Source organism: Gopherus evgoodei, chromosome 13 (assembly GCF_007399415.2).
Source record: "Gopherus evgoodei ecotype Sinaloan lineage chromosome 13, rGopEvg1_v1.p, whole genome shotgun sequence".
NCBI lineage: Eukaryota > Metazoa > Chordata > Testudines > Testudinidae > Gopherus > Gopherus evgoodei.
The window spans coordinates 360,239-383,529 of NC_044334.1; the positions used below are offsets into that span (position 1 = coordinate 360,239).

General features: G+C 42.8%; 1 protein-coding gene across 5 annotated transcripts in view; it reads left to right on the forward strand.

The window, feature by feature from the left end:
* Positions 1-23,065, forward strand: part of CHEK2 (checkpoint kinase 2) — a 49,918-nt gene extending 26,853 nt beyond the window's left edge. For 2 of the 5 annotated variants that reach the window (XM_030582642.1, XM_030582640.1), the window contains 10 exons: positions 4,977-5,085; positions 7,165-7,218; positions 8,542-8,603; positions 9,420-9,519; positions 12,171-12,257; positions 13,050-13,213; positions 13,431-13,546; positions 15,176-15,261; positions 19,865-19,945; positions 22,861-23,064. In XM_030582642.1, coding sequence (XP_030438502.1) covers positions 4,977-5,085; positions 7,165-7,218; positions 8,542-8,603; positions 9,420-9,519; positions 12,171-12,257; positions 13,050-13,213; positions 13,431-13,546; positions 15,176-15,261; positions 19,865-19,945; positions 22,861-22,956 — 955 coding nt within the window. In that variant the 3' untranslated portion in view covers positions 22,957-23,064. Of the gene's footprint in view, positions 1-4,976; positions 5,086-7,164; positions 7,219-8,541; positions 8,604-9,419; positions 9,520-12,170; positions 12,258-13,049; positions 13,214-13,430; positions 13,547-15,175; positions 15,262-19,864; positions 19,946-22,860 lie in introns of all 5 variants that reach the window. The other 3 variants (XM_030582639.1, XM_030582643.1, XM_030582641.1) reach the window with 3 other exon arrangements.
* Positions 23,066-23,291: the final 226 nt, after the last annotated feature.

A 23,291-nucleotide genomic window follows, 5' to 3' on the forward strand; every position in this document is an offset into this window, starting at 1 on the left:
AAGGCAGGTGGAGGGTCTGCTGCGGCTCTCCTGGACCCGGCTGGGGAGGGAGATGGCTTGGAGCCGCAGCCTAGCCACGGTAAGAGCCATGTGGGCAGCTGTGGGGAGCCACGGCTGACCCTCCACTGGCTCTGAGTGCAGGGCCTGTGCAGGGCCCGGCAGGTCCACAGGTCTCTCTCCTCCCTGCGGCCAGGCCAGCATGGAGCCCAGCCAGGGAGTCATGGCGAACCCTCCACATGCCCGCAGTGTGTGGACGGATGGGACTCAGAGCAGCCCCGGCTGTGTCATAGAATCATAGAAGATTAGAGTTGGAAGAGACCTCAGGAGGTTATCTAGCCCAACCCCCTGCTCAAAGCAGGAGCAATCCTAACTAAATCAACCCAGCCAGGCTTTTTCAAGCCGGGCCTTAAAAACCTCTAAGTATGGAGATTCCACCACCTCCCTAGGTAACCCATTCCAGTGCTTCACCACCCTCCTAGTGAAATAGTTTTTCCTAATATCCAACCTAGACCTCCCACACTGAAACGTGAGACCATTACTCCTTGTTCTGTCATCTGGTACCACTGAGAACAGTCTAGATCCATCCTCTTTGGAGCCTCCCTTCAGGTAGTTGAAAGCAGCTATCAACCCCCTCCCCTCACTCTTTTGCAGATTAAATAAACCCAGTTCCCTCAGCCTCTGCACAAAAGTCATGTGCCCCAGCCCTCTGATCATTTTGTTTGCCCTCTACTGGACTCTATTCTCACAGCTGCCCATACTGCTCTCCCTGACTGGGCTCTAGCGAAGATGCCTCAGAGCCACAACCCGGTCCCCAGTGTAGAACCCTGCAAATCTGCAGATATCCGCAGATAATTTTTGTGGATCACAGAATGGATGCGGATACACATTTGCATATCCACATAGGGCTCCACTCATTTTGAGGGTGCACTCGAGAGTGACGCCCCAGTCAGCTGCCTGGATCCTTCCCTTCTCTTCCTCAACTGTCTATGCCCCTACTGTTTGGCATGGTTGTGGATTAGGGTCTTGGATATAATATTGTGGGGCTATACCCTGCAATTCACAGCTGCCCCTCCCTCCCTGCCCCCTCTTCAGGGACCCTTTTCATGAGCAACTCTTTGTTCAGGAGGTCAAAAAGCTCCTATGCCTGGAGGCTGTGGATGAGATTCCTTGGGGACATTGAAGGAAGAGGATTTTACACTCGCTACTTCCTAATCCTGAAGGCAAAAGGGGGCCTAAGACCCATCCTACACTTGCATAACCTCAACAAATCTCTCAAGAATTTGAAGTTCTGCATGCTCTCCCTAGCCTCCGCCATCCCCTCCTTGTATCCGGGAGACTGGTACACCACTCTCTACTTAAAGGATGCTTACTTTCATGTCTCCATATTCCCGGGTCACAGGCATTTCTTGTGTTTTATAGTGGCAAGGCACCATTTCCAGTTCATGGCGCTGTCCTTTGGTCTGTCTTTGGAATCGGCACCCAGTGTGTTCACAAAGTGCATGGCGCCAGTGGCAGCTTACCTGAGATGTCGAGGGGTCCAGATTTTTGACGACTGGCTCCTCAAAGGCAAGTGCAGAGGAGCCTTGATCTGGTTTGTTCCACATGGCACGACCTTGGCTTGTTGATAAACACAGAAAAGTCCACATTAACACTAGTTCAAGGCGTAGAGTTTATTGGAGTGGTTCTCAACTGCACATGGGCCAGGGCCTTTCTCCTGGAAACATGTTTTCAGGCCATGTTGGACCTCATCTCCCATGTAGGGAGCCATCTGCTCACCTTGGCCCACGCCTGCCTGCAATTGATGGGCTACATGGCCACGTGCATGCACATGGTCAGCCATGCTAGACTTCTACTACAGCCTCTGCAAGCGTGGCTGGTCTTGGTCTATACCTCCAGCAGGCATGCCCTGGGCCGAGTGATCACGGTGCTGAACCACGTCCTTTCGTCCCTGGACTAGTGGCTGGATACCAAGTCGATGCTGCAAGGAGTTTCCTTTGTGACCCCGTCCCCATTGCTTACCCTGGTTTCAAACGCATTGGATCTGGACTGGGGAGCCCACCTGGGTGAACTCAGCACCCAAGGCTGATGGTTTCAACGTGACATAGCCCTTCACATCCATGTCCAGGAGCTCAGAGCAGTTTGCTTGGCCTGCCAGGCTTTCTTGTCCCACCTAAGAGGCAAGATGGTGCAGGTCCATGGACATTACTGCTGTGATGTATTACATGAACAGGCAGAGTGGTGCCAGGTCTTCGGCCCTGTGTCGAGAGGTGCTCAGCCTCTGAGACTTTTGTGTGTGGTATGCCATTCATCTAGTAGCCACCCACCTGCCTCGAACTGCCTCAGCAGGACCTTCTCGTCTCGCCACAAATGGTTGCTCCATCCGAAGGTGATCAGCCTAATCTCCAATGGTGTGGGACTCCCCAGGTCGACCTGTTCATGTCCAGGCAGAACAGAAAATGCCACGTGTTCTGTTCTCTGCAGGGCAGGGACAAGGGCTCCCTGTCAGACACCTTGATTCCGTAGTCGGGGGCCCTGATGTACGCCTTCCCACTGGTACCGTTGATCCACAAGGTACTGCTAAAGGTGAAGCAAGACAAAGTGAACACCATCCTCATAGCCCCAGTGTGGCCTCACTAACACTGGTGTGGCCTGCCGTGGAGTCTTTCGGCAGCCATCTCGCTGCAGCTGTCTCTTCAGCTGGACCTGCTGTCCCAGGATCACTGCACTTGACAGCTTGGCTACTGCGTAGTGAAGTCTGGACAAACAGGCATGCTCTGCTAGTGTCCAGTAGGTCCTGCTGGGCAGCAGAAAACCTTCCACCAGGGCTACCTACATGGTGAAGTGGAAGCGATCTGTGTGTTGGGCCTCAGACAGGCACATTTGAGCTGAAAAGACCCTCAGCAGGACATCCATGACTATCTGCTGCACCTTAAGCTCCATGGCCTGTCGCTCTCTTCAGTCAAGGTCCATCTAGCAGCCATTTTGGCATTCCATCCTCCATTTCAAGGCATGACGGTCTTCACCCATTCTATGACGGCATGGTTCTTGAAGATCTGAAGCACCTGTAGTCGAATGTCTGGGACCCTGTTCCCCTTTGGGACCTGAATCTTGTACTGCCAATGCGCATGGGTCCCCACTTCAAACCCTTGGCTTTCTGCTCTCTCCTGGAAGGTTTCTTTCTTGGTCACTATAACTTCAGCCCGCCTGGTGTCCGAGATCAGGGCACTCATCTCAGGGCTGCCATATGTGGTCTTCTACAAGGGTAAGGTCCAGATGTGCCCCCGCTCAGCTTTCTTGCCCAAGGTTGTTTCCCAGTTTCATACTGGTCAAGACATTTACTTACTGGTACTCTGTCCCAAGCCTCATGCGACGGATGATGAATGCAGGGTGCATACCCTAGACGTCAGACAAGCGCTGGCTTTCTACATAGATAGAACGAAGCTGTTCCGTAAGTCAACACAGTTGTTTGTTGCTGTTGCAGACAGAATGAAGGGTTGCCCAGTGTCTGCCCAGAGAATATCGTCATGGATCACGGCTTGCATCCTCTGCTGTTATGAGTTGGCAAAAGTGCTTATGCCAGCGATTGTGACAGCTCACTTGACTAGGGTGGAGGCGTCATCGGCAGTCTTCCTGTCACAATTGCCAGTCCATGAAATCTGTTGGGCTGCTACCTGGTGGTCCAACTACACATTCATAACTCATTATGCGCTTACTCAGCAGGCTTGGGATGATGCTGACTTTTTCAGAGCAGTGCTTCAGAGTGCAAGACCGTGAACTCCGAGCCCATCTCCATTGATACTGCTTGAGTCATCTAGAATGGAATCGACACGAGCAAGCACTCAAAGAAGAAAAAACAGTTACCCACCTTTTCATTACTGTTGTTCTTTGAGATGTGTTGCTCATGTCCATTTACCTGCCCTCCTGCCCCTCTGTTGGAGTTGTCGGAGTTGTCAGCAATAAGGAACTGAAAGGGTGTAGGGCCAGCAGTGCCTGTTATACCAGTGCATGAGCACAGCATTCCAGAGTGCCATGGCCAGCTCTATGGAAACCGCTAAGGCAAAAATCTCCAACTACTGCACACGTGGGCGCGCACACACCTAGAATGGAATGGACATAAGCAACAAATCTCGAAGAACAGTTACGAAAGGTAGGTAACAGGTTTTTTTAGGAGCAGAAAATCAGGTTTGAAATAGTTTGCTAGCAGTCATGTTACTTTCTGAATCAGTATCCTTTCTCTATCCCAGGGTTGCAAGCAGGGGGAAGAACTGAAGGTCAGAGTATAGCCCCTTGTGGGACATCACTGTTTGGGTCCTCAGGCAACAAAGAGAGAAATGATGACCTGATATTTTTAATATAAAATGTCTTTAAAGTGAAATTTTCCCCCAAAAGTCTTTGTAGATCATAAAAGAGCAGCAAAGTGAAAACAGAAGTCTGAATGCATTTGTACAGATTTCCTCCTATAATCTCATAATCAAAAATAAATTGGTTGCTGTATGTGTTGCTCAGAGTTGTGCAACCTTGTGATGCAGGACTTCATGTATTATAATGTCCTTTTGCCACTGGGCTGTATTAATGGGGGCTGGGTGGACTTTGTGAGCTTAAGTCAAAATTGTAAGAATACGTTTTGAGAGATTGTTGTTGTGTTTTTAGCAATTTGTGCAGCTGAAATGCCAATAGTGCTTGTCCTCAGTATTCTCTTAATAGCTTTCAGTTTGGAGTTTTGGTTGTAATTTGATTTCTATATTAGAACATTGGTGGCTACCAGCATCTATCCTAATCTAATGTGCCTACTACTGATGTGTCTAAATACTGCACACCCAGACTGTTGTATTCAAAGGGTTAGAAGACAGCAGCATTCTAATCACATGTAATAAATATCAAGTACCAAACACCTTCTGTGTTTGATCTATTTTTATTTGTCACCCACATATTGAAAAGTGCTTGCAAGCTTTAACATAACTACATTTTTATATTAGTGGTGCCTGCGGAGAGGTTAAACTGGCATTTGAGAGGACCACATGTAACAAAGTTGCTGTAAAGATAATCAATAAACGGAGATTTATAACAAGCGCTGTGAGAGACACAGTAAGTATCTATTTTTTTCAGAGTAGCAGCCGTGTTAGTCTGTATCCGCAAAAAGAACAGGAGTACTTGCGGCACCTTAGAGACTAACAAATTTATTTGAGCATAAGCTTTCGTGGGCTACAGCCCACTTCATTGGATGCATGCAGTGGAAAATACCGTAGGAAGATATATTTATACACACACAGAGAACATGAAACAATGGGTGTTACCATACACACACTAATGAGAGTGATCAGTTAAGGTGAGCTATTATCAGTAGGAGAGAAACTTTTTGTAGTGGTAATCAAAATGGTCCATTTGCAGCAGTTGACTAGAAGTCGCAATATTAGAGCAAAAAAACTTCAAAAACAGACTCCAACGAGAGAGTGCTGAATTGGAATTAATTTTCAAAATGGACACCATTAAATTAGGCTTGAATAAAGACTGGGAGTGGATGGTTCATTACACAAAGTAAAACTATTTCCCCGTGCTTATCTCCCTCCCCCACTCTCATTAGAGTGTGTATGGTAACACCAATTGTTTCATGTTCTCTGTGTGTGTGTATATCTATATCTATATCTATATCTATATATCTTCCTACTGTATTTTCCACTGCATGCATCCGATGAAGTGGGCTGTAGCCCACGAAAGCTTATGCTCAAATAAATTTGTTAGTCTCTAAGGTGCCACAAGTACTCCTATCTATTTTTTGACCATCTTGCAGTGGTTCTGAAGTATTTGGTACTCCTTTGTGAACATTATAAATGTTTATCGCTATAATTTAAAGTTTTCTGTATTCAGATATATTTTTGTAATGTGTGAAGCTTTGTGTATATTTAAAAAAATAAATCAAACCACAGTATTTGTAATAAATTAAGTGTATTAAACAATTAAGATTAATTAATTGTCTAGTCCAAATGGTCTTGGTGTTTAGTATGGCTTGATGCAGACTCCTTTTTGTTACTTCTCCTCTGAGGTGGAAGGATCCTTCACCTCTTGTTGGGACAGACTATAGTGAGTTTTTCCAGGGACAGCCTGAGATCCAAAAGTATTTTAAATCAAAGCTTATTTAGACAGTCAAGAAAAGCTCCAGTTAACTCCATGATAAATGTTCTAAGAAATATGCACAGGTCTAAGGCTTTCTTGCTCTGATAGGCCCAAATCCTGAAAGCATCAGAAGAGGGGGATTTAAAACAAAAAAAAATCCCACTTCCAGAGTTCTGTGCCTGCAGGTCCTTCCAGGCTAATTATTTCATCCCTCTCTCCCTGACACGGGGCATCTCAGATCAACCACAGCTGTCAGTTTCCTTCCTTTCTATCCTGTTGATGTTGCCAGGTGCTTATTATTTTACTGGCCAGGAAGATACCCTATGTATCTGCATTTTGACAATAAGATGTGTACAGCTGTGCTATTTTGGAAACATTTCTCTGGTACAAGAATAGCTGGTTAGTTACCACGTTTACGGAAACACCATCTCCCTTCCCTCTCTGTCCCTCATCCTACCACAGCTGCTTGTCTGATTTTAATCTCTTCCTATAGCACTTGAAAGGCTCCTTTGATTCTGTTGCATTTATAGTTACTTTTTTCTTTTTATAAACCTTGGTAATTTACTTGTTAAGGGCTTCTTGATTATGGGGTACATACAAAAAAAGAATTCAGTGGACTACATCTCCCATGATGTACCAAGAGGTGAGGCCATGTTGCATTGTGAAAGTTGTAGTCTAACCAGGGAGCCCAATCATACAGGAGAATGGGAGCCTGAGACACCCGAACTATTACTCCCATGAGGTACTGTGGCAGCATTTCAGAATAAAATTATTTTAGTTTTGGGCCAAAATTAGATTATTTTTTTTTTCATCAAATACATCAAAATTTCCCATGGAAGATTTTACGTTAAGGAATTCTTTTTCCATTTTTGTTGAAATTTTCAGCAGATTTGTTTTTTCCGATGAGCTCTGTTATTTACATTGTAGCCACCTTTAAATTGTTAGGATGGAGCAAATGTATGTTGTGTTTTCATAAGTACATTGCTGCAAAAGTCTCTGTATAAACAGTATTACTGCTTGCTCTATCTGACACTTCAGTTATCTTTTAAATAGGATCCAGTTTTTAATGTTAATACTGAAATTGAGATTTTGAAGAAAATAAATCATGTGAGTATAGTCTTAAAATCTGATTGATCTTTTAATGTATATTCTGTTTTTTCTTGCTTGCTCTCCTTCTTTTGGGGTTACTGTAGTCTGGTATCTAATGCTCCAGTTACAGTTGGGAGGAACAGCTTTTTAATTTTAATTTTGTCTTTTCCTGATTGGGTAGCAATGGCCACTTATTATGACTATTGTAGATAAGGCTACAAAACACTTTCTGTTCTACCCCGTATCTTTACATTCTTGTTGTAACTTTTCCAAAACTTGCATGTCTGAAATTGAAATTTGGATTGAAATTTTCTTTACTTGGTCTCTGCTTGAACCACCTGCATCAGAAAATAAGACTTTCCTTGATACCTCTTTCCTGTGAATATTGCTAGATGGCCAAGCTTGCTGATCTAGCTTTGGCCTAGACCAAATCTCCACAGAACAACATGGTTGAAACTGCTTCTGGAAAGAGACTCTAATCCAGGGTAGTCAAGTAGTATTATTTTTTGTGTGTCAAGGTATAGTCAAGGTCCAGACTCCAGAGGAAATAAAGAAAAAAAAAAACAAAAACAAACACACACAAAAATTGATAAGTAAATAAAAACATTTCAGGATCTATTCAAAAATGTCTGGTGGCTCAGATTAGGCCCGTGGGGACCTATTGACTACCCTTGTCTAGTCAATCAAAACTTCCAATGTGGGAATCTTCAGATCTGAGTTATTTCGATAACATTGTTTAAAACTTTCCATTGACCTAAATAATAAACCTCACAAAAGTAGTACACTTACAAATATCTTAGACACGGCATCAATTTGAAATTGAGTAAATTTAATTGGAAAAAAATTAAACCTTATACCTGCTCCTGAATTCCTTTGGCAATTTTAGCGGATTTACTAAATTTTACCCTTTTAAAAAAAAACAAAAAACCTCTATCTCCCTTTTGCTGTATGTAAACCCCCCACAAAAGGGGAAGTCAAGTACAGTAGAATAGTATAATTGACTAGGCAGAATGCACTGGCAGAGCTGTGTGGGAACTCATAAGAATAAAAAGGGGGTTTCAGATTGTGATTGAGGTTCATTGAGAGAAATGTGGTTGGGGAAAACTTCCATGGCACATGTTTGCATTAAGCAGACAACCTGTCACATTAGTCTCACTATGATTAATATAAAATTTACTTGCATTTTTTTTTGAAAGAGAACCTATATCAGCATAGTGTCCTGCCATGTATACCTTGGATTGCACACCATTCTGAAATTATTTTCTTGGATAATATTTTCTTGTAATATTAGTTTTCATAAAATGATTGTGTCATTTTGTTGTTTTCTTCCTCTTTTGCTAGCCCTGCTTAATCAAGATAAAAAACTTCTTTGATGCAGAAGATTATTATATTGTTTTGGAATTGTAAGTAATTTGCATTCAATTTGTTCCAGAGTAAAGGTTTTACTGCCATAAGTAAAATAATGTAACTTGAACCTGACTTTATGATTATCTCAGGTGCTATTCCAAAACCTTGGTAAAACTGGGGGTTAGGACAGACACGAAAGTCATTCTTTTGGAGCTGTAGAAACACTCCACTCCTGCAGGATTCTCTACCCTGTCATCCTGATCAATTGCAGCTGCTGTGAGTGGATCACATAAGTAGAGAGAGTTTTAAAAAGAGCACAGGCCTGGATCATTGAGAGCTTTACTGTTCGAGATCTGCTGCTTAACCTGGATCTGGAACTTGTTGGGGAGCCAGAGAAGGGTAAGTGGGTGACCAGATGATGAACCAGTTGCAGCTTCTGCATGGCCTTCACTCTGTCCCAGGTAGTACAGTCTGAAGATGATGAGAGCATGGATTGTTATATCTGCAGGTTTGTGTGATGAGAAGGGTGAAGTCTCCTGGCTACCCAAAGAGGATAGAAGGTGTTCCAAGGCTTTGTGCTACATTGACAAGCAATGGCCAGATGGTCTTTTAGAAGGTGAACTTCCTTGGAATAGTGCTTCTGCTTTCCTGGGTTTAGTTTCAGTCAGCTGAAGACCAATTTATTTTTACTTTGCAGGTCACGTTTAAGAATTTATAAACATGTGCCCAATGGATACATTTCAGAAAATGAATATACTTTACGTTTCAGTGAGTTCTTTTTGTTTAGAGAAGCTTTTCAGTCTCAGGCTTTCCTAGTGAGGTCTAACTTATGAAACCAGTATATTGAATCTCTTACTGTACTTCTGTTTCAGGATGGAAGGAGGAGAGTTATATGACAGAGTGTCGAGATCAACCAGAATGAAAGAAGCTACCTGCAAGCTCTATTTTTATCAGATGCTGTTGGCTGTAAAGGTAAATAGTTCTGAATTTGTATAAATTAAAAAATGGTTTTTCTCTGACTGTGCAATCAGTGTAACTTCTTTAATTCTATCATTTGTGCTTGCATGTGTTTTTACAGCAGTAAGTGAACTCTTCTTATTATTCATAGAAGAGATTTAGGCCAGTGTTCCTTTTAGTTATTACACTAACCAACCTGGAAAGGTTCCACTCTCTTCCACAGGGGTGGGCAGACTACGGCCTGTGGGCAGAATCCAGCCCGCAAGCCATTTTAATCTGGCCCTCGAGTTCCCATTGGGGAGTGTGGTCTGGGACTTGCCCTGCTCCGGCACTCCAGCCAGCAAGCAGGGTCAGGGACCGCACCACGCGGCTCCCAGAAGCGGCAGGATGGCCTCCCTCAGGCTGCTACGCGTAGGGGTAGCCAGGGAGCACCGCTCTGCACGCTGCCCCTGCCCCAAGCGCCGTCAAACCCACCCTCAGTAACCTCCTCCAGCTGCAGGAAGCTCAGCATCCTCTCCTGCTTCCTGCCCCCTTTGCTCCTCAGCTGCAGAGGGAGGGGTCAGTGGACGGGGAGCTGCTCCCCTCTCCACCCAACCCCTGTGCATCTGGACCTCCCATACCCAGACACCCCCACCAAGCCTCACCCCATACACCCAGAAACCCCCCTAGCCATCCATACCCAGACCCCACCGCACTGAACCTCAACCCCTGCATCTAGAGCCCCCCTGCCTCCAGACCCCAACCCCTTTAGCCACCCCCTCCACTGAACTCAAACCCCCACCCTGATGAGCCCCACCCCCTGCACCACCCTGAGTCCCCACATCCAAACCCCCACACCACTGACCCCCAACTAGCTGCACTCAGACTCCCACCAAGCCCCACTCCCCCAGCTCCCAGACCCCCCTGTTGAGATCCTCCACACCCCTCCACTGAGCCCCAACCACATTCACCTGGAAGCCCCTGCAGAGTCCAATTGCCCCTGCTCCTGGAACCCTCCCCAATGAGCCTCTGTGCATTGAGATCCCTCCCAACACCTAGACCCCGCCCCCCCCGAGCTGCCTGCACCCAGATTGTCTCCCACAGAATCCTCTCACCCCACACCTGGATCCCACCATACTGAGCCCCTCTATACTTGGATCTGTCCTTGTTGAGACTGCCTGCCTCACAACTGGTGCTCCTGACACAGAGGGGCAGGGCCCCAGGGTGTTTCTGGGGCAGACCCAGGCCTTGTGCTTTATCAGGGTTGGGCACAGCCTCACCACTCAATCTGTGTCCCAGGGGTGGAGGATGGGGAGGCTGCAGGGTGATCTCCCACCTGCGTACAGCCAGTGGCCAGTGCTCCCCACTGCCATGCTGGAGCCTCTGCATTTATTTATTGACAAATAAAGCTTGCAGAATTTTGCAGACTTTTAAAGTATGTGCAGAATTTTTATTTTTTTGTTGCAGAATGCCCTTAGGAGTAACAGACTGGACCCCTGTCTCAGTCTGGACTCACCTCTGCCATTCCCTTCAGGTTGGGTTCGTTGTCCCCTTAGGTACTTTGAGCAGTCTTTATTCTTGGATAGGCAAAAGAGGAGAGTCTGGTATGCCTTCCCTCCTAGCCTTAAATAGAATTTACATAAGGCAGAAAGCCTTTTGTTTCCCAAACGTAACCTCCTCTTCCTGTGAGTGGAAAATTACTAGAAGTCCAAGATAGTGTGGGTTTCAGAGTAGCAGCCGTGTTAGTCTGTATCCGCAAAAAGAACAGGAGTACTTGTGGCACCTTAGAGACTAACAAATTTATTTCAGCATGAGCTTTCGTGAGATACCGCGCTGTAGCTCACGAAACCTCATGCTAAAATAAATTTGTTAGTCTCTAAGGTGCCACAAGATTGTGTATTAGGTGACCAGACCACCTGACCTAGTAGTATCACAGTTATGTCCCAGGATGCCTCCCAGGAGGTGGAAAGATTAATATGGTCACCGTCTTGTTGTTCCTTCCTAATGGACCATCAAATCTGATGGCCTGTCATCTGGTGGGTGTCTTGCCAATACACGCCCAGTTGTAATTGTTAAACAGTCCATATTCCTAACTTCAGATACAGAAATGATGTATGCATACAAATTGGATAATCGCATTCAGTAAATCATAACCTTTCCAATGATATCTTACATGAGCCATCTTGCATAAAATACAGTTATATCATATCCCTATCATAATCATACTTCTATAAAGAATATGGAATGTAATGTCACATCCACACTATACAAATTGTTCCAACGCCACTGTATAGTGGTGTCTGCCTTGGCAAACTAAGGCAGGGAAATGTACTTAATTTAAGAGGGTTTAAACACAGAAAAAGATATTGGCTGTGAATATCAATAAAAAAGAGATTGAGGACCAAAATTCCTTGGTGTCATCATGAAGAATCTGTTCTGATAATGTGGCATATGGATGAACTGCAGGGATGACATAGCTTTCCTGTTCTACATAGTCTACCTGTGGAGATTAGAAGATGCTGTGCAGCAGCTGACAAATACTTTAAATCTTTTTGTGAACCATATAGCTTCAAATACACACTTCTCAAATCTGTTTCAGTTACTTGTATCATCATAATTGGAAAGACTTGGAAGTTACATTTTAATGCATGCATTCTGTGTTTTTGTGTGTGTGTGTGTTTGCATAGTATCTTCATGAAAATGGTATTATACATCGGGATCTAAAGCCAGAGAATGTGCTACTTTCCTCTTCTGAGGAAACTTGTCTTATAAAGGTGAGGAAGAAGCTTCTATCTCTGGATCTTTTTTCTTTTATTGATGATATTTATTCAGAAACTTTATTCACAAAAAATGAACATGGCATAAGATTGATGATGCTCATTCTAAATAATAGAGCTAAAACTACAGGACATCTTGAGTTAAGGTTCTTTCACAAACTTTAGAAATTGCTTCCTCTCTCCTGCATATTTCAATCAATACATATACATAAGTATGAATAAGAATTTTTGCATTTAATATTTCACATAGTAATCAGTGGAATAAGACTCTGCTTCACTTGCATATGTCAATAGTCTTAATCATGGAGTCATGACCAACATTTCGGTAGTTATCCATGCTATTTGGTGTCAGTTTGTGTTTTTGCCTGACAAACTTAAGTACATATTGAGTAGGTTTGGAGACTGAACCCATTGCTCTACATAGAACAGTCTCTCCATGGTAGCCATGAATCCATAGTGCTGCTACTTATGCTATTCCCCAATCTGGGGATAAATAGAATACTTCAGACTGGTGTTCAATCCAGCACTCTTTGCTAGCACTAAAACTAAAATCTCTCTGTCCCAACCCTCCCCCACCCCCAAAAAAAAAAAAAAAAAAAAAAGTCTTTTGTCCTGCTGAGTTTTTTGCTGAAGTCCTCTGTTGGGTACAGCTTAGTACATAGTTGTGTACTGGCAAAATGCCTTGGAAATTAGAGCCATAAATTTCTCTCCTGATACATGCTATCTAGTATAGTGTATTCTAATATGTGTTAGAATAAAAACTGATTTTGTGTTATTCTCATATGCAAGATTACAGATTTTGGACAATCCAAGATTCTTGGAGAATCATCACTTATGAAAACATTATGTGGTACTCCCACGTATCTCGCCCCTGAAGTTCTCAGTTCACTTGGGACAGCTGGGTATAGCCGTGCTGTGGATTGCTGGAGTTTAGGAGTTATTCTTTTTGTATGGTAAGAAACTTCACGGCTGACAGTTCAGTTGAACAGTCATACATGAGTGGAGGTCTTAGGCCTTCATTTAAGTACATTTGCTAATGAGTGTGTGTGTCATATTTTCAGTTCTGGAACAGATGTTGTGAAATGCATATTCTCTACAACAGTCAGTCTTTGAACTGCTGTGACAAAAGCTGCATTATCCATTATATTTATTTTTTTCTCTTTTATTTAGCCTGTGTGGATATCCACCATTCAATGAACAGAATACTCAGCTAAGTCTGAAAGATCAAATTACCCGTGGAGAATACACATTTATTCCAAGAGAATGGAAGCATGTGTCAGATATGGGTATGTTTACATTACAATGGTTGTAGAAGTATTTTGCTGATTCTCTAAAGTTTCTACTGTGCTTTAATTGGTATCTTTGGGTACATCTACATTTCAGCTGGGAGGTGTGAATCCCAGGTCTCATAGAGACACCTGCCCTAGCTCTGCTTCAGCTAGTGCGCTAAAAATAGTAGCATTGCTGAAGTAGTACCACTGTTGGCTTGGGTTTGTTGCCCAAGTATGTACCCAGGGATCTGCTCTTGCTGCCCAGCTTACCATGGCTATCCCAGTTATTGCCATGGCACTTTCTGTCTTCAAAGATCTTTATAGACATGAAATAATTTTAGTATTTCCATTGGGCAGCTTTCACTAGCTCCTCTGGATAATCAGAGGAATTTCTTATTAGTGCTGAGGTTATTCTCTTTCTGTTAACCTTAACAAGTTCAACCCAGTTCTGAAAGGTCTGAAGCTGACCAAAATAGTGTCAATGTCCAAGTAGCATTAAGACAATAGGAAAATAAATTAGACATCGTTTAAAATAGTTCAAGTTATACTAAGGGCATAAGTAGTCCTAGTCAGTACAGCAGAATCAGCAGGTGTAGTGAAGAGCCAAAGATCTGGTCAATCTACCATAGGTGAGACTGATAATGTCATTGCATACAATATAACTTTTGCTTTTTCACAGTGCCTGTTACGATGTTTTTTTATTATGCAATCAAACCAAAAGTCTTAGGGTCACGGTTAAAATGCTTTTGTGGAGGAAACTGCCCTAAAAATGCAGTAGACATTGTATAAGAATCTGCAGGAGGTATGTATTACTGGTAATATGTTGTTTAATTGTAGGCACTCAGGCTGTATTGAATCAGGCACCAAATCTTAGGTAGGTCTCTACCTGGCCTCCCATTTGGAAGTCTAACTACCTGATTTGGTGTAGGTAGTTAGGTTTTTTAATGAGTGCAGTTTTGCACCCACAATGAAATGTGGTCACATAACTGCACTTGCAGTATTTCAAGCATTCATAACAGTTTAGGCCTTGGTATGTATTTACCGATGAGCACCGTTGATAACACAAGAGGATTTCATTGGACAGTGGAGTAAAGCATATGGACTCAGAACAATCTCTTAACAGTGAATATGTGAAATGGCTTACAAAGCAGGAAGTGTTTACTTATTAATGGAAGAAAACACTTGTGCTAATCCTGAGCTTCCATGCTCTAAAGTGAAATATTTAGATTTATTAATGTACATCAGTGGTCTCCAAACTTTTTTGATCGCGCAACCCTATCAGTCAAAATTTTTTGAGCACACACTCCCTGCCACGCCGCACGGCCGGCTCTACCATTTTTGTCACCCTGAGCAAAAAAAACAAAAACAAAAACAAGCCGCTTGGACTCCTGCCCGAAGCGCAAAGAAAAAAAAAAAAGTCCGCCTGAACTGCTGAAACAGCGCTGCTCCAGCGGCGCTGCGCCTGCCATGTATCCCGAATGATCCTCTTGCACAATCCCTAGGGTGCTCACACCCCACTTTGGAGACCACTGATGTACATCACAATCCTTTGTACTCCCTTAAACACATTGGATCATTTATTTTAAAGTTATGGAGTCATTAAATTATTGACTTTATGCCAACCACCTTATTTTGTTATTTTAGCTTTGGATCTTGTGAAGAAGTTGTTAGTAGTGGATCCAAATAAACGTCTTACAACGGAAAAAGCCTTGGAACATCCCTGGCTTCAGGTATGTGTTGAGACATGTATTTAAAGTACAGCACAGCAATAACATTCTGGGAGGGGTACTGCCTATTTGTTATCATGTGGCATATATATAAGACTTAATTCACAAGAAACATTGGCTAGTTAGACTAGCTGCATAAGGAGGCTTAGAATAGTCTCTCTCATGGCTTTAATAGCTCCTCCTTAATGCAATTGTTCAGTGGTTTGACTTATCAAGACATTACTAATGTCTGAAGAGGAGTGAGCCAGCAGTAGCCCAGCAAGAGAGTGTGCTCTGCCCCTCAGAGTTCGGAGTGGGGCAGGGGAAGGATAACTGCTATGATCATTAGAGGACCCATACAGCATGTCAGATCCTTGCTGGAATGGAGCACACAGTGTGGAAGGGGTTCCTTTTGTGACTTCATTGTCATAAGACCAACTATGGTGCTTGGAATTGGAAAATTCCTACTCTGCATTCTTCTGGTTTCACTCACAATTCTGTATCTGTGCAGTTCCATGAATCTCCTGGAGTGGATTAACTGGGTACAGATTTACGTTTTAGGTTTTAGTTCTGTGCAGTTTATTTTATAGTAAACACTGCTAGGTGGGTTTTAAAAACCACTGACGATGGACATAATGGGAAAGGAGGCAATAAATTATAAGGGATAAAAGATAAGTGGGAGTGCCATGATAGACGAGATGAGAATTTGAGACGTTTCAAAGTGTAATCAGTTGAATTTCTTAAAATTCTGGTTGTATTCTTCCTCTGTGGAGGGCTCTTATTACCACACTGTAATTTTAGTGAGACTGACAGACACACAGGTCAAAAAAGGGTTTAAAAGAATATCACAGCTGAAAAATGGTGCTTTGGGTTAATGGTCATAATGGGATGGTGAATTCAGACACTAGCTTTGCCAAGACACAAATACCAAGCATTTTTAAATTAACAGATATGGCCTGGAGTGTCGTCCTGGAAAAGTAATGCTTTGGCCAAAAGGAAATCTGACAAATTATTCAGCATGTAATAGACCATATACATTTGCAGAGGTCTTTGGTGATAACTTGGAAACAGAGTTTTGTATGCACGATTTTGATCTTGGCTCACTTCACAACTAGCAGGAGAAAGCTTCTTTCATCTAACAAAAATAGAGAGGGCAGGAATACTTTACTTTAAGATGGGACTGCTGTGGTTTCTAACCTCCACCCACCAAAATCCAACTGTCAGTCAATCCCTATTTTTTAAAATATTTCCTTATATGGGCTGGCTGCCATCTTATATGAGTTGTTTGCTGGTGATTTACCCCTGGCTGTTCTGAAGGCCAGCATCCCAAATGTTCAGTTCTAGATGCCAGGCCACTTGAACACCACCAGAGGAGTCACTTGAGCTCCTGTAACTGTGTGCAGTGAGGAGCTGATGGCCCTCCACTCTCTCTGCCATTGTCCGTAAGTATTGTTTTTAAAAACTAGCACAGAAGCAGCACGATGGATGCGTCCATCAGATATACAGATGATGTCTATCAGGCTGCAAGAGTTTGAAATGTCTTAGTATTTTTAGCTCCTTTGAGAAACTTTCAGCTATTAATAATAATTCAAACCCTCTGTCCAAATTTTCATTTCTTAACACTTCATTTAACCAGTAAGACCGCCAATTTAGTGTTAAAATATTTCTCCTGGTGTTTAACCTAAAATTACCACCACCACCCCCATTTTTTTTTAAACTCCAATGGCCTACTCAAGACCTAGAGCAGAAAGAGCAGCATTCAAGATAGGCTTTATAGTGTCCACTGTTTTTACCTAGACTCGATCAGGCTTTGTATTCTAGTTTCAAGAAACTAATATTAACACAATAGATATTAAGCAAGAGATTTCCAAAAGTTCAAATGGTAATTAGCTACTATTTATGTCTCTGAAAATCTTGCTGTAAAATGCACGGTGACCTATTCTGTGTCAGTTTTTGGTGGGTGATCCAGGTTTGATGTCAATTTTACATGATCAAAGCTGGTTGAATGATGCCGCAGGCCCAGTTTTAGCTAAGCTAGTACAGCTAGCTCAGCTCGGTGATCCATTGAGGAATGAAAAGATGGGAGAATAGCAATAATATTGCGTTCTTACTTGTAATGCATACAGTAACCAGCTGACCAAAATTCATCATTCTGCTGGTACAGAGACCACAGGATTCTGTGGAGGCTTGTGCAGCCAAATACGCTGAACTAGTGTTGCCAGTTACTGTTGCAGTCCTCACAGAATGTTGTCCTTGGAAATTTCCATGTATGCATGTGTGGGCTAGCCCATGTCTTCCTGGAAGTGATGGACTCAAGTCTTGCCTATGGAGTACAGAAGAGCTTCCAAAGCACTAGCCACATATTTGACCTAATATCTGGGTCTGCGCTGAGTATATTGTGTCTGTTATTTGCGAAGCTTATGTTGCATGGTTTCACGATCACGTCATACAGTTCCATTCAAGGTATAGTCCACGCCTGTTTATCACCAGAGCAGTTTGCTTTCTTGTAGCCCTGGACACCGATGAACTTGGAGTGTGAATGTCCTCTCCCACTGGCCATGAGGTGTATCTGACCCCACTTCCATCCAGAGAATAATTCGTCTCATTAACAGAGATATGCTTTTCAGATGATTGTGGAGTTGTCTTGTAGTAGTTTGAGTCATAACTACAAGGTGGGAATCAAACCAGAGGTTCTCAAATTTGTTTGTGGCCTTGATCACGTTAATAGAGAGATTGGCCGGTTAGACACCACCCCTCACATTCATGACTGTGGACCACCTCTCTTTCCATTTGCCATTTCAAGGTATATCTGTGTAGCTACAACAATAGTTTCCCTGGAAAATTAACACTAAGACATTACTTGATGTGTTTTTATTTTTTAATGTGGGGAATGCCCTGTCCTCTTTTGGGAAAAGTTAATCATGTTGTTTTTGCTGCTTTTTTTAAATATAATCTCCCATCAGTTCTGTTTCTTTCTCTCCTTCTGCTCGTACTATATTTCCACTAGTGCAACTCTCCCCATTTCCATTGCACATGCTTCCCAGCCATTTGCTTCCTTTCTCTGGCTGTTGACTGGTTCCTCTTTCCTCCCCTCTTCCTCTTAGGCTGCAAACCCAGGCCTAGTAGAAGCAACAAGATTGGCTTCTTCTCCTTGCTTCCAGCTACTTTTACAGGCAGTGAGGAACCTGGATACCTGTAGCAGGAGCTGAGAACCAGGAGAACAGTATCCTGTGACCAATCAGCCTGTCCACAGACCACCACCATGTGCTTCCTGGTTCACAGTTTGGGAACTTCTTTATGAGCAAATTGTGTCTCCAGTGGGGGATTGGGTAGGCAGAATCCTATACCCCGTATTACTCTGTGTGTGTGTGTGTGTGTGTGTGTGTGTGTGTGTGTGTGTGTGTGTGTGTGTGTGTGTGTGTGTGTGTGTGTGTGTGTGTGTGTGTGTGTGTGTGTGTGTGATGCCTTGTGGCAAGTTGGTTTCTAAATATAAGGTAGAGTGTCATAAGCAAGTTTCCTTTATGGCTTGCTTGTTGAGGGGATTTGTTGGAAGCACTGAGTCAGGTTAAGAATTTTCTTATCGCTTGACAACACTTTCCATGGCACCCTCTGTGCCAGACATAGTACAAAATTGCATTTTCTCATTATGCTATGACCCTCTTACAATGGCATCATGTGCCTTTTATAGCTATGACACTTGTTTACTGTAATTCCCTTTTAGCAGGCTGTCTTCCTCATCGAGTGAAGCTTGTTTAAAATGTAACAGTGTATTTGAGCTGCTGTGATCATATTGCATGTGCCTTGACTTTTGTATATTGGCTCTCTATAAAGTCATTGGCCTTGAGTTTGCAGTCTTGTTTTTTAAACCTTTTAATGGTGTAGGTTCATTAGCAGCTTCCATATCTTCTTCCTGACTGGCATTTCTGTCCAAATACCACATGCCTTTGCTGTAGTGGCCTCTAGGGTATGGACTTTGCCTCTCAACCCCTCTTTCCCAACTTCTAAATGACACTTTAAAAAAAAAAAAGAACAAAAAATCCCTAAAAATGCATGGTCACTCCCTGTTAAACCCCCACACTTTTTTTTAACCTTCCTTCTCCCTGTTCATTTGTCACTGACCCTGCTTACTCCATTCCCCCTTTTTTTTTTCTTTAAAGTTTTAATATGGTAGTTCTTAAAACCTCAGGCAGCTTTCAGTGTGTCTGTTTTTATTGTTCTTTGGTGCCCGAGTCAGTTATATGTGGTGTATGATGAATCAGTAAATATGTTATAGCAGAAATATATAAATAATTATAAGACTTGATATTTTCTTGCACCCTTCATAAAGAATGTTACTTTTGAAAGCTCCCTTCAGATCAAAGCTTTTAATTCCCTCTCCCATCATCACAGGCTGAAGAGGGTTGAATGGAGTCTCTCAATACCTTTCCTAACTATCTTTTGTAAGAATTACTACTGAGCGTGCAGCCTCTTCAGCATTCCCAGCCCCAGGGAGACTGGTCCTGGGAACCTAACTTGAGGATCACATGGTAGTGCAATGCCCTAACCACAGAACTCACCTGACCAGCCATATCTTAAATTTTTTCCCCAAACATTCCATCTAATTAAATGTTTTTATAATTCTTCACAGGATGAAAGTATGAAGAGCACATTTCAAGAGCTACTCTCACAAACAAGAGTCTCTATGCATCCACCACAGACATCAAGACTAGTATGTTTTTTGCTTTGTTGTTTTTTAGTTTACATTTAAAACACACTGAGTAGGTGTTACTCTGAGTAGGTCACAGCTGAGAGTGCCAGATTCAGGACAAACTGCTGAAAAATAGGGCAGACTCACCCCAAACTGGTGGTTATTATATCATTAGATTATACCAAGCCCGTAGCAAAAATAAACTTCTGTCTCACTGCACTGGTTAACAAGAAATCAAAAATGCAGTCTCCTTAGGCATTCAGGCCTTTGTCTCACCACCCAGACACTGGACTCTGAATGTTTACTGAAAACTAATTTAATTAAACATAGGGTTCTTCCAGTCTCAAGAGATCTGCACTTAGCCGAGTCAATATATAACTCAGATCTTGCCCAATAATCACACTGCTGCCAATCCTTTAACTAAAATCTGAAGGTTTATTAAGAAAAGAAGAGAGTTAAAATGGTTAATAGATCATATGCATACAATAATTGCAGTGTTCTTGTATCAGGTTTGTAGAAGTGATGTTCTAGACCAGGGGTGGCCAAATTCCCTGAACGCCTGAGCTGCATACAACAGTCTTCAGAAGTTGGAGATCCGGGATGCACCTGCTGGGGCTCGGGTCTTCAGCCACGTGGGAGGTGCCTGTCGGGATTTGGGGCTTCGGCCCTGCTCCTGCTGAAGACCCAAGCCTTTGCAGGCACGCTCTGCAGGCCTGATGCCTTCTTGATCCTGGGTTGATATTTGGGGTCACATACCTCTCTCCCTCTCCCCCCTCCCCGATTTTTGTCAAGGTTTGCTGGCCCCGCTAGGTCACCTGGTGCCGCCAGGTCCCCTCCCTGAACAGCAGCTCCTGGGGCTGGCAAGCTGGGAGCTGTGGCCATGGGAAGAGGGAGTGGCAACAGCTGGGAGCTACAGGGAGAGCTGCTGCTTTTGCTGATGCATCTCCCTGAGGAGCTAAAGCAGTGGCCCCTCCCTGCAGCTCCCAGCTGTTTCTTGCTGTCTCTTCACATGGAGCTCCATGAGCCACACTTCAGCTGTAAAAGAGCTACATGAGGCTCACGAGCTGGCTTGAAAAGTCTCTCTGGTAACTTCCAAAAAATAGGAAGATCCTCAGTCCATCATTCAATATCCTCCTTTTAGTTGTAAATCCATAGTCGAGAGAATCGGACCAGGAAAGAGGCAAAATGGAGTCATCCTAGGGGTCTTTTCTACCCTTTGCCATGTGTCTGGAAATTTTCTGTTTCAAACAAAGCTCACAGCCCAGTTCTTGGAAAGTTACTGGCACAAGATGGAGTCCAGGATCACATGAGCATATCGTCTGTCCATACATGGCTTGATGAGTCTCAGGGGCAGCCATTGCCCATATCTGTGCTGAGGTGTCCACAGGAAGATCTTTCTGGGTATAATGAATTTCTTCTGTGGCCCATTATGAGAGCTAAGTGTATTTAATGGGCCATCAAACTTGAATAGTCCATTCACAATGTGCTGGATAAACTGGATGTAAACTACCTTATGGATGTTACCCTGGGAACAAACACATTTGAGAGATATGTCCATAACTTCAGCTACAGGGATGATTCATGGATTTAAACAGGATAATCTTATTTGGAAAATCATAACTTTTCCATTGACACCTTAGAAGATATACTTCGTACAAAATCTGTTGTGATTGTTTTACAGTGGCAGTATCATTGATATAAATGGTCATATTTCAATCATGCAGCATCACAGTAGGAATAAAATGACATTTATATTCAGAGAAGTTGAGATTTGAAAGAAATCCATTTATAGTAGTAAAAATTGATTTTGAATATTTACTCTGCAGAAACTTTTAATTTCAAGCTAGTGTTCTGTAGCACTCTGCTGGTTAGCTCTGCCAGTTACTATACCTTTCACCAGTAGAACCAGCAGGTATTTAGACCTCATCAAAGCACTTAAGTATGTGGTTAATTCTAAGTGCATAAATAGTCCCAGTAGACTTCAATAGGACTATTCATGTGCTTAAAATTAACCATATGCTTGAGTATATTTGATGTGTCAGAGCCCTAGGGACTTAGACACTTAATATCTTAGGAAGAACTGACATTAAATGAAGACTCGAGATTGTGTGCAGGTTTGTCACTGGAAGATGGTAACAAAGAAAGATAAGAGCAAGGTTGAGTGGGGAGCTGGGTGCTTGCTTGTATTTTATTTTACTTTTTTAAGGGGAAGGAATAGAGAGAGTAAGAGAAGGGATTAAGAGCAGCTGTCTGACGCTAGAGGATCATATATGCTTGCTGATTGGGGAGGCCATTACCAGTCTCCACTGTCTTGCGGGTAACGTAAGGATCATCCCATCCTTAAGACATATAACTATTATTGCATCCTTGCTGTAAATAGATTCAGCTCAGATGCCTTGTTTGTAATCAGAACTTTTAATATGTTCTTAAATTATCACATTTAGTTTAAGTCTGAAAGAAATTATTTGTTGCAGTTCCTTGATCAGATTTTTTGTGCATCATCCCTCAGTGTTCATCTGTTCAGGAAAAATTGTGTCATCCCTCAGAGTATCAGTCCAGGAAAAATTGACACATGAGGGGCTTTGATGTAACCAGGATAAATAAGACTTAGAACAAATGTGAGTTTATTAAATGACAGAAGATCAAGAAAGAGGGAGAACTAGTCATGGAATGACAGGCAACTTGATAAATTGTTTTAAGGATTAGTAATGGTGAGAGTGCAGATGATGATGACTCTGAATCTTTTACTGTTGTTGATTGTGTTTTTGCTCTCAGTTGTCATACGGGAGGCAGCAAGCAAAGTTTCTTAAACATCTTGAACTCACAGTAGGCATGATAGTTGGGGCTCTGCCTTCATTCTGAACATATATTAAAATTAAAGGTGTTAGGTATTTGTGTGTGACTTGCATAGTCATGCTCCTGCCTCTTTCTTCTAGCCAACCACAACCAGAAAACGTCCCCATGAAAAGGAAGAGGAAGCTGGGTCTTCTAAGCACACTGTTCCTTCTACGTCATTTCAGGAAAAAAAGTGAAGGAAAGTAAACTTACTTTAATTGCTGCTTTTGTCTATGGATTATACAGATTTTTATAAGAAATGTTTTTCTCTTAATAATGGAATAATTGTTCTATACTAATCATTGACAAATAAAAATAACTTTGTAAGAATGGAGTGACTCTGGGTATGTCTTCACTACCCGCCGTATCAGCGGGTAGCAATCGATTGCTCGGGAATCGATATATCGCATCTCATCTAGACGCGATATATCCATCCCCGAATGCGCTTATATCGATTCCATAACTCCACCAACCCGAACAGAGTTGTGGAATTGACAGGGGGAGCCACGGACATCGATCCCACGCCGTGAGG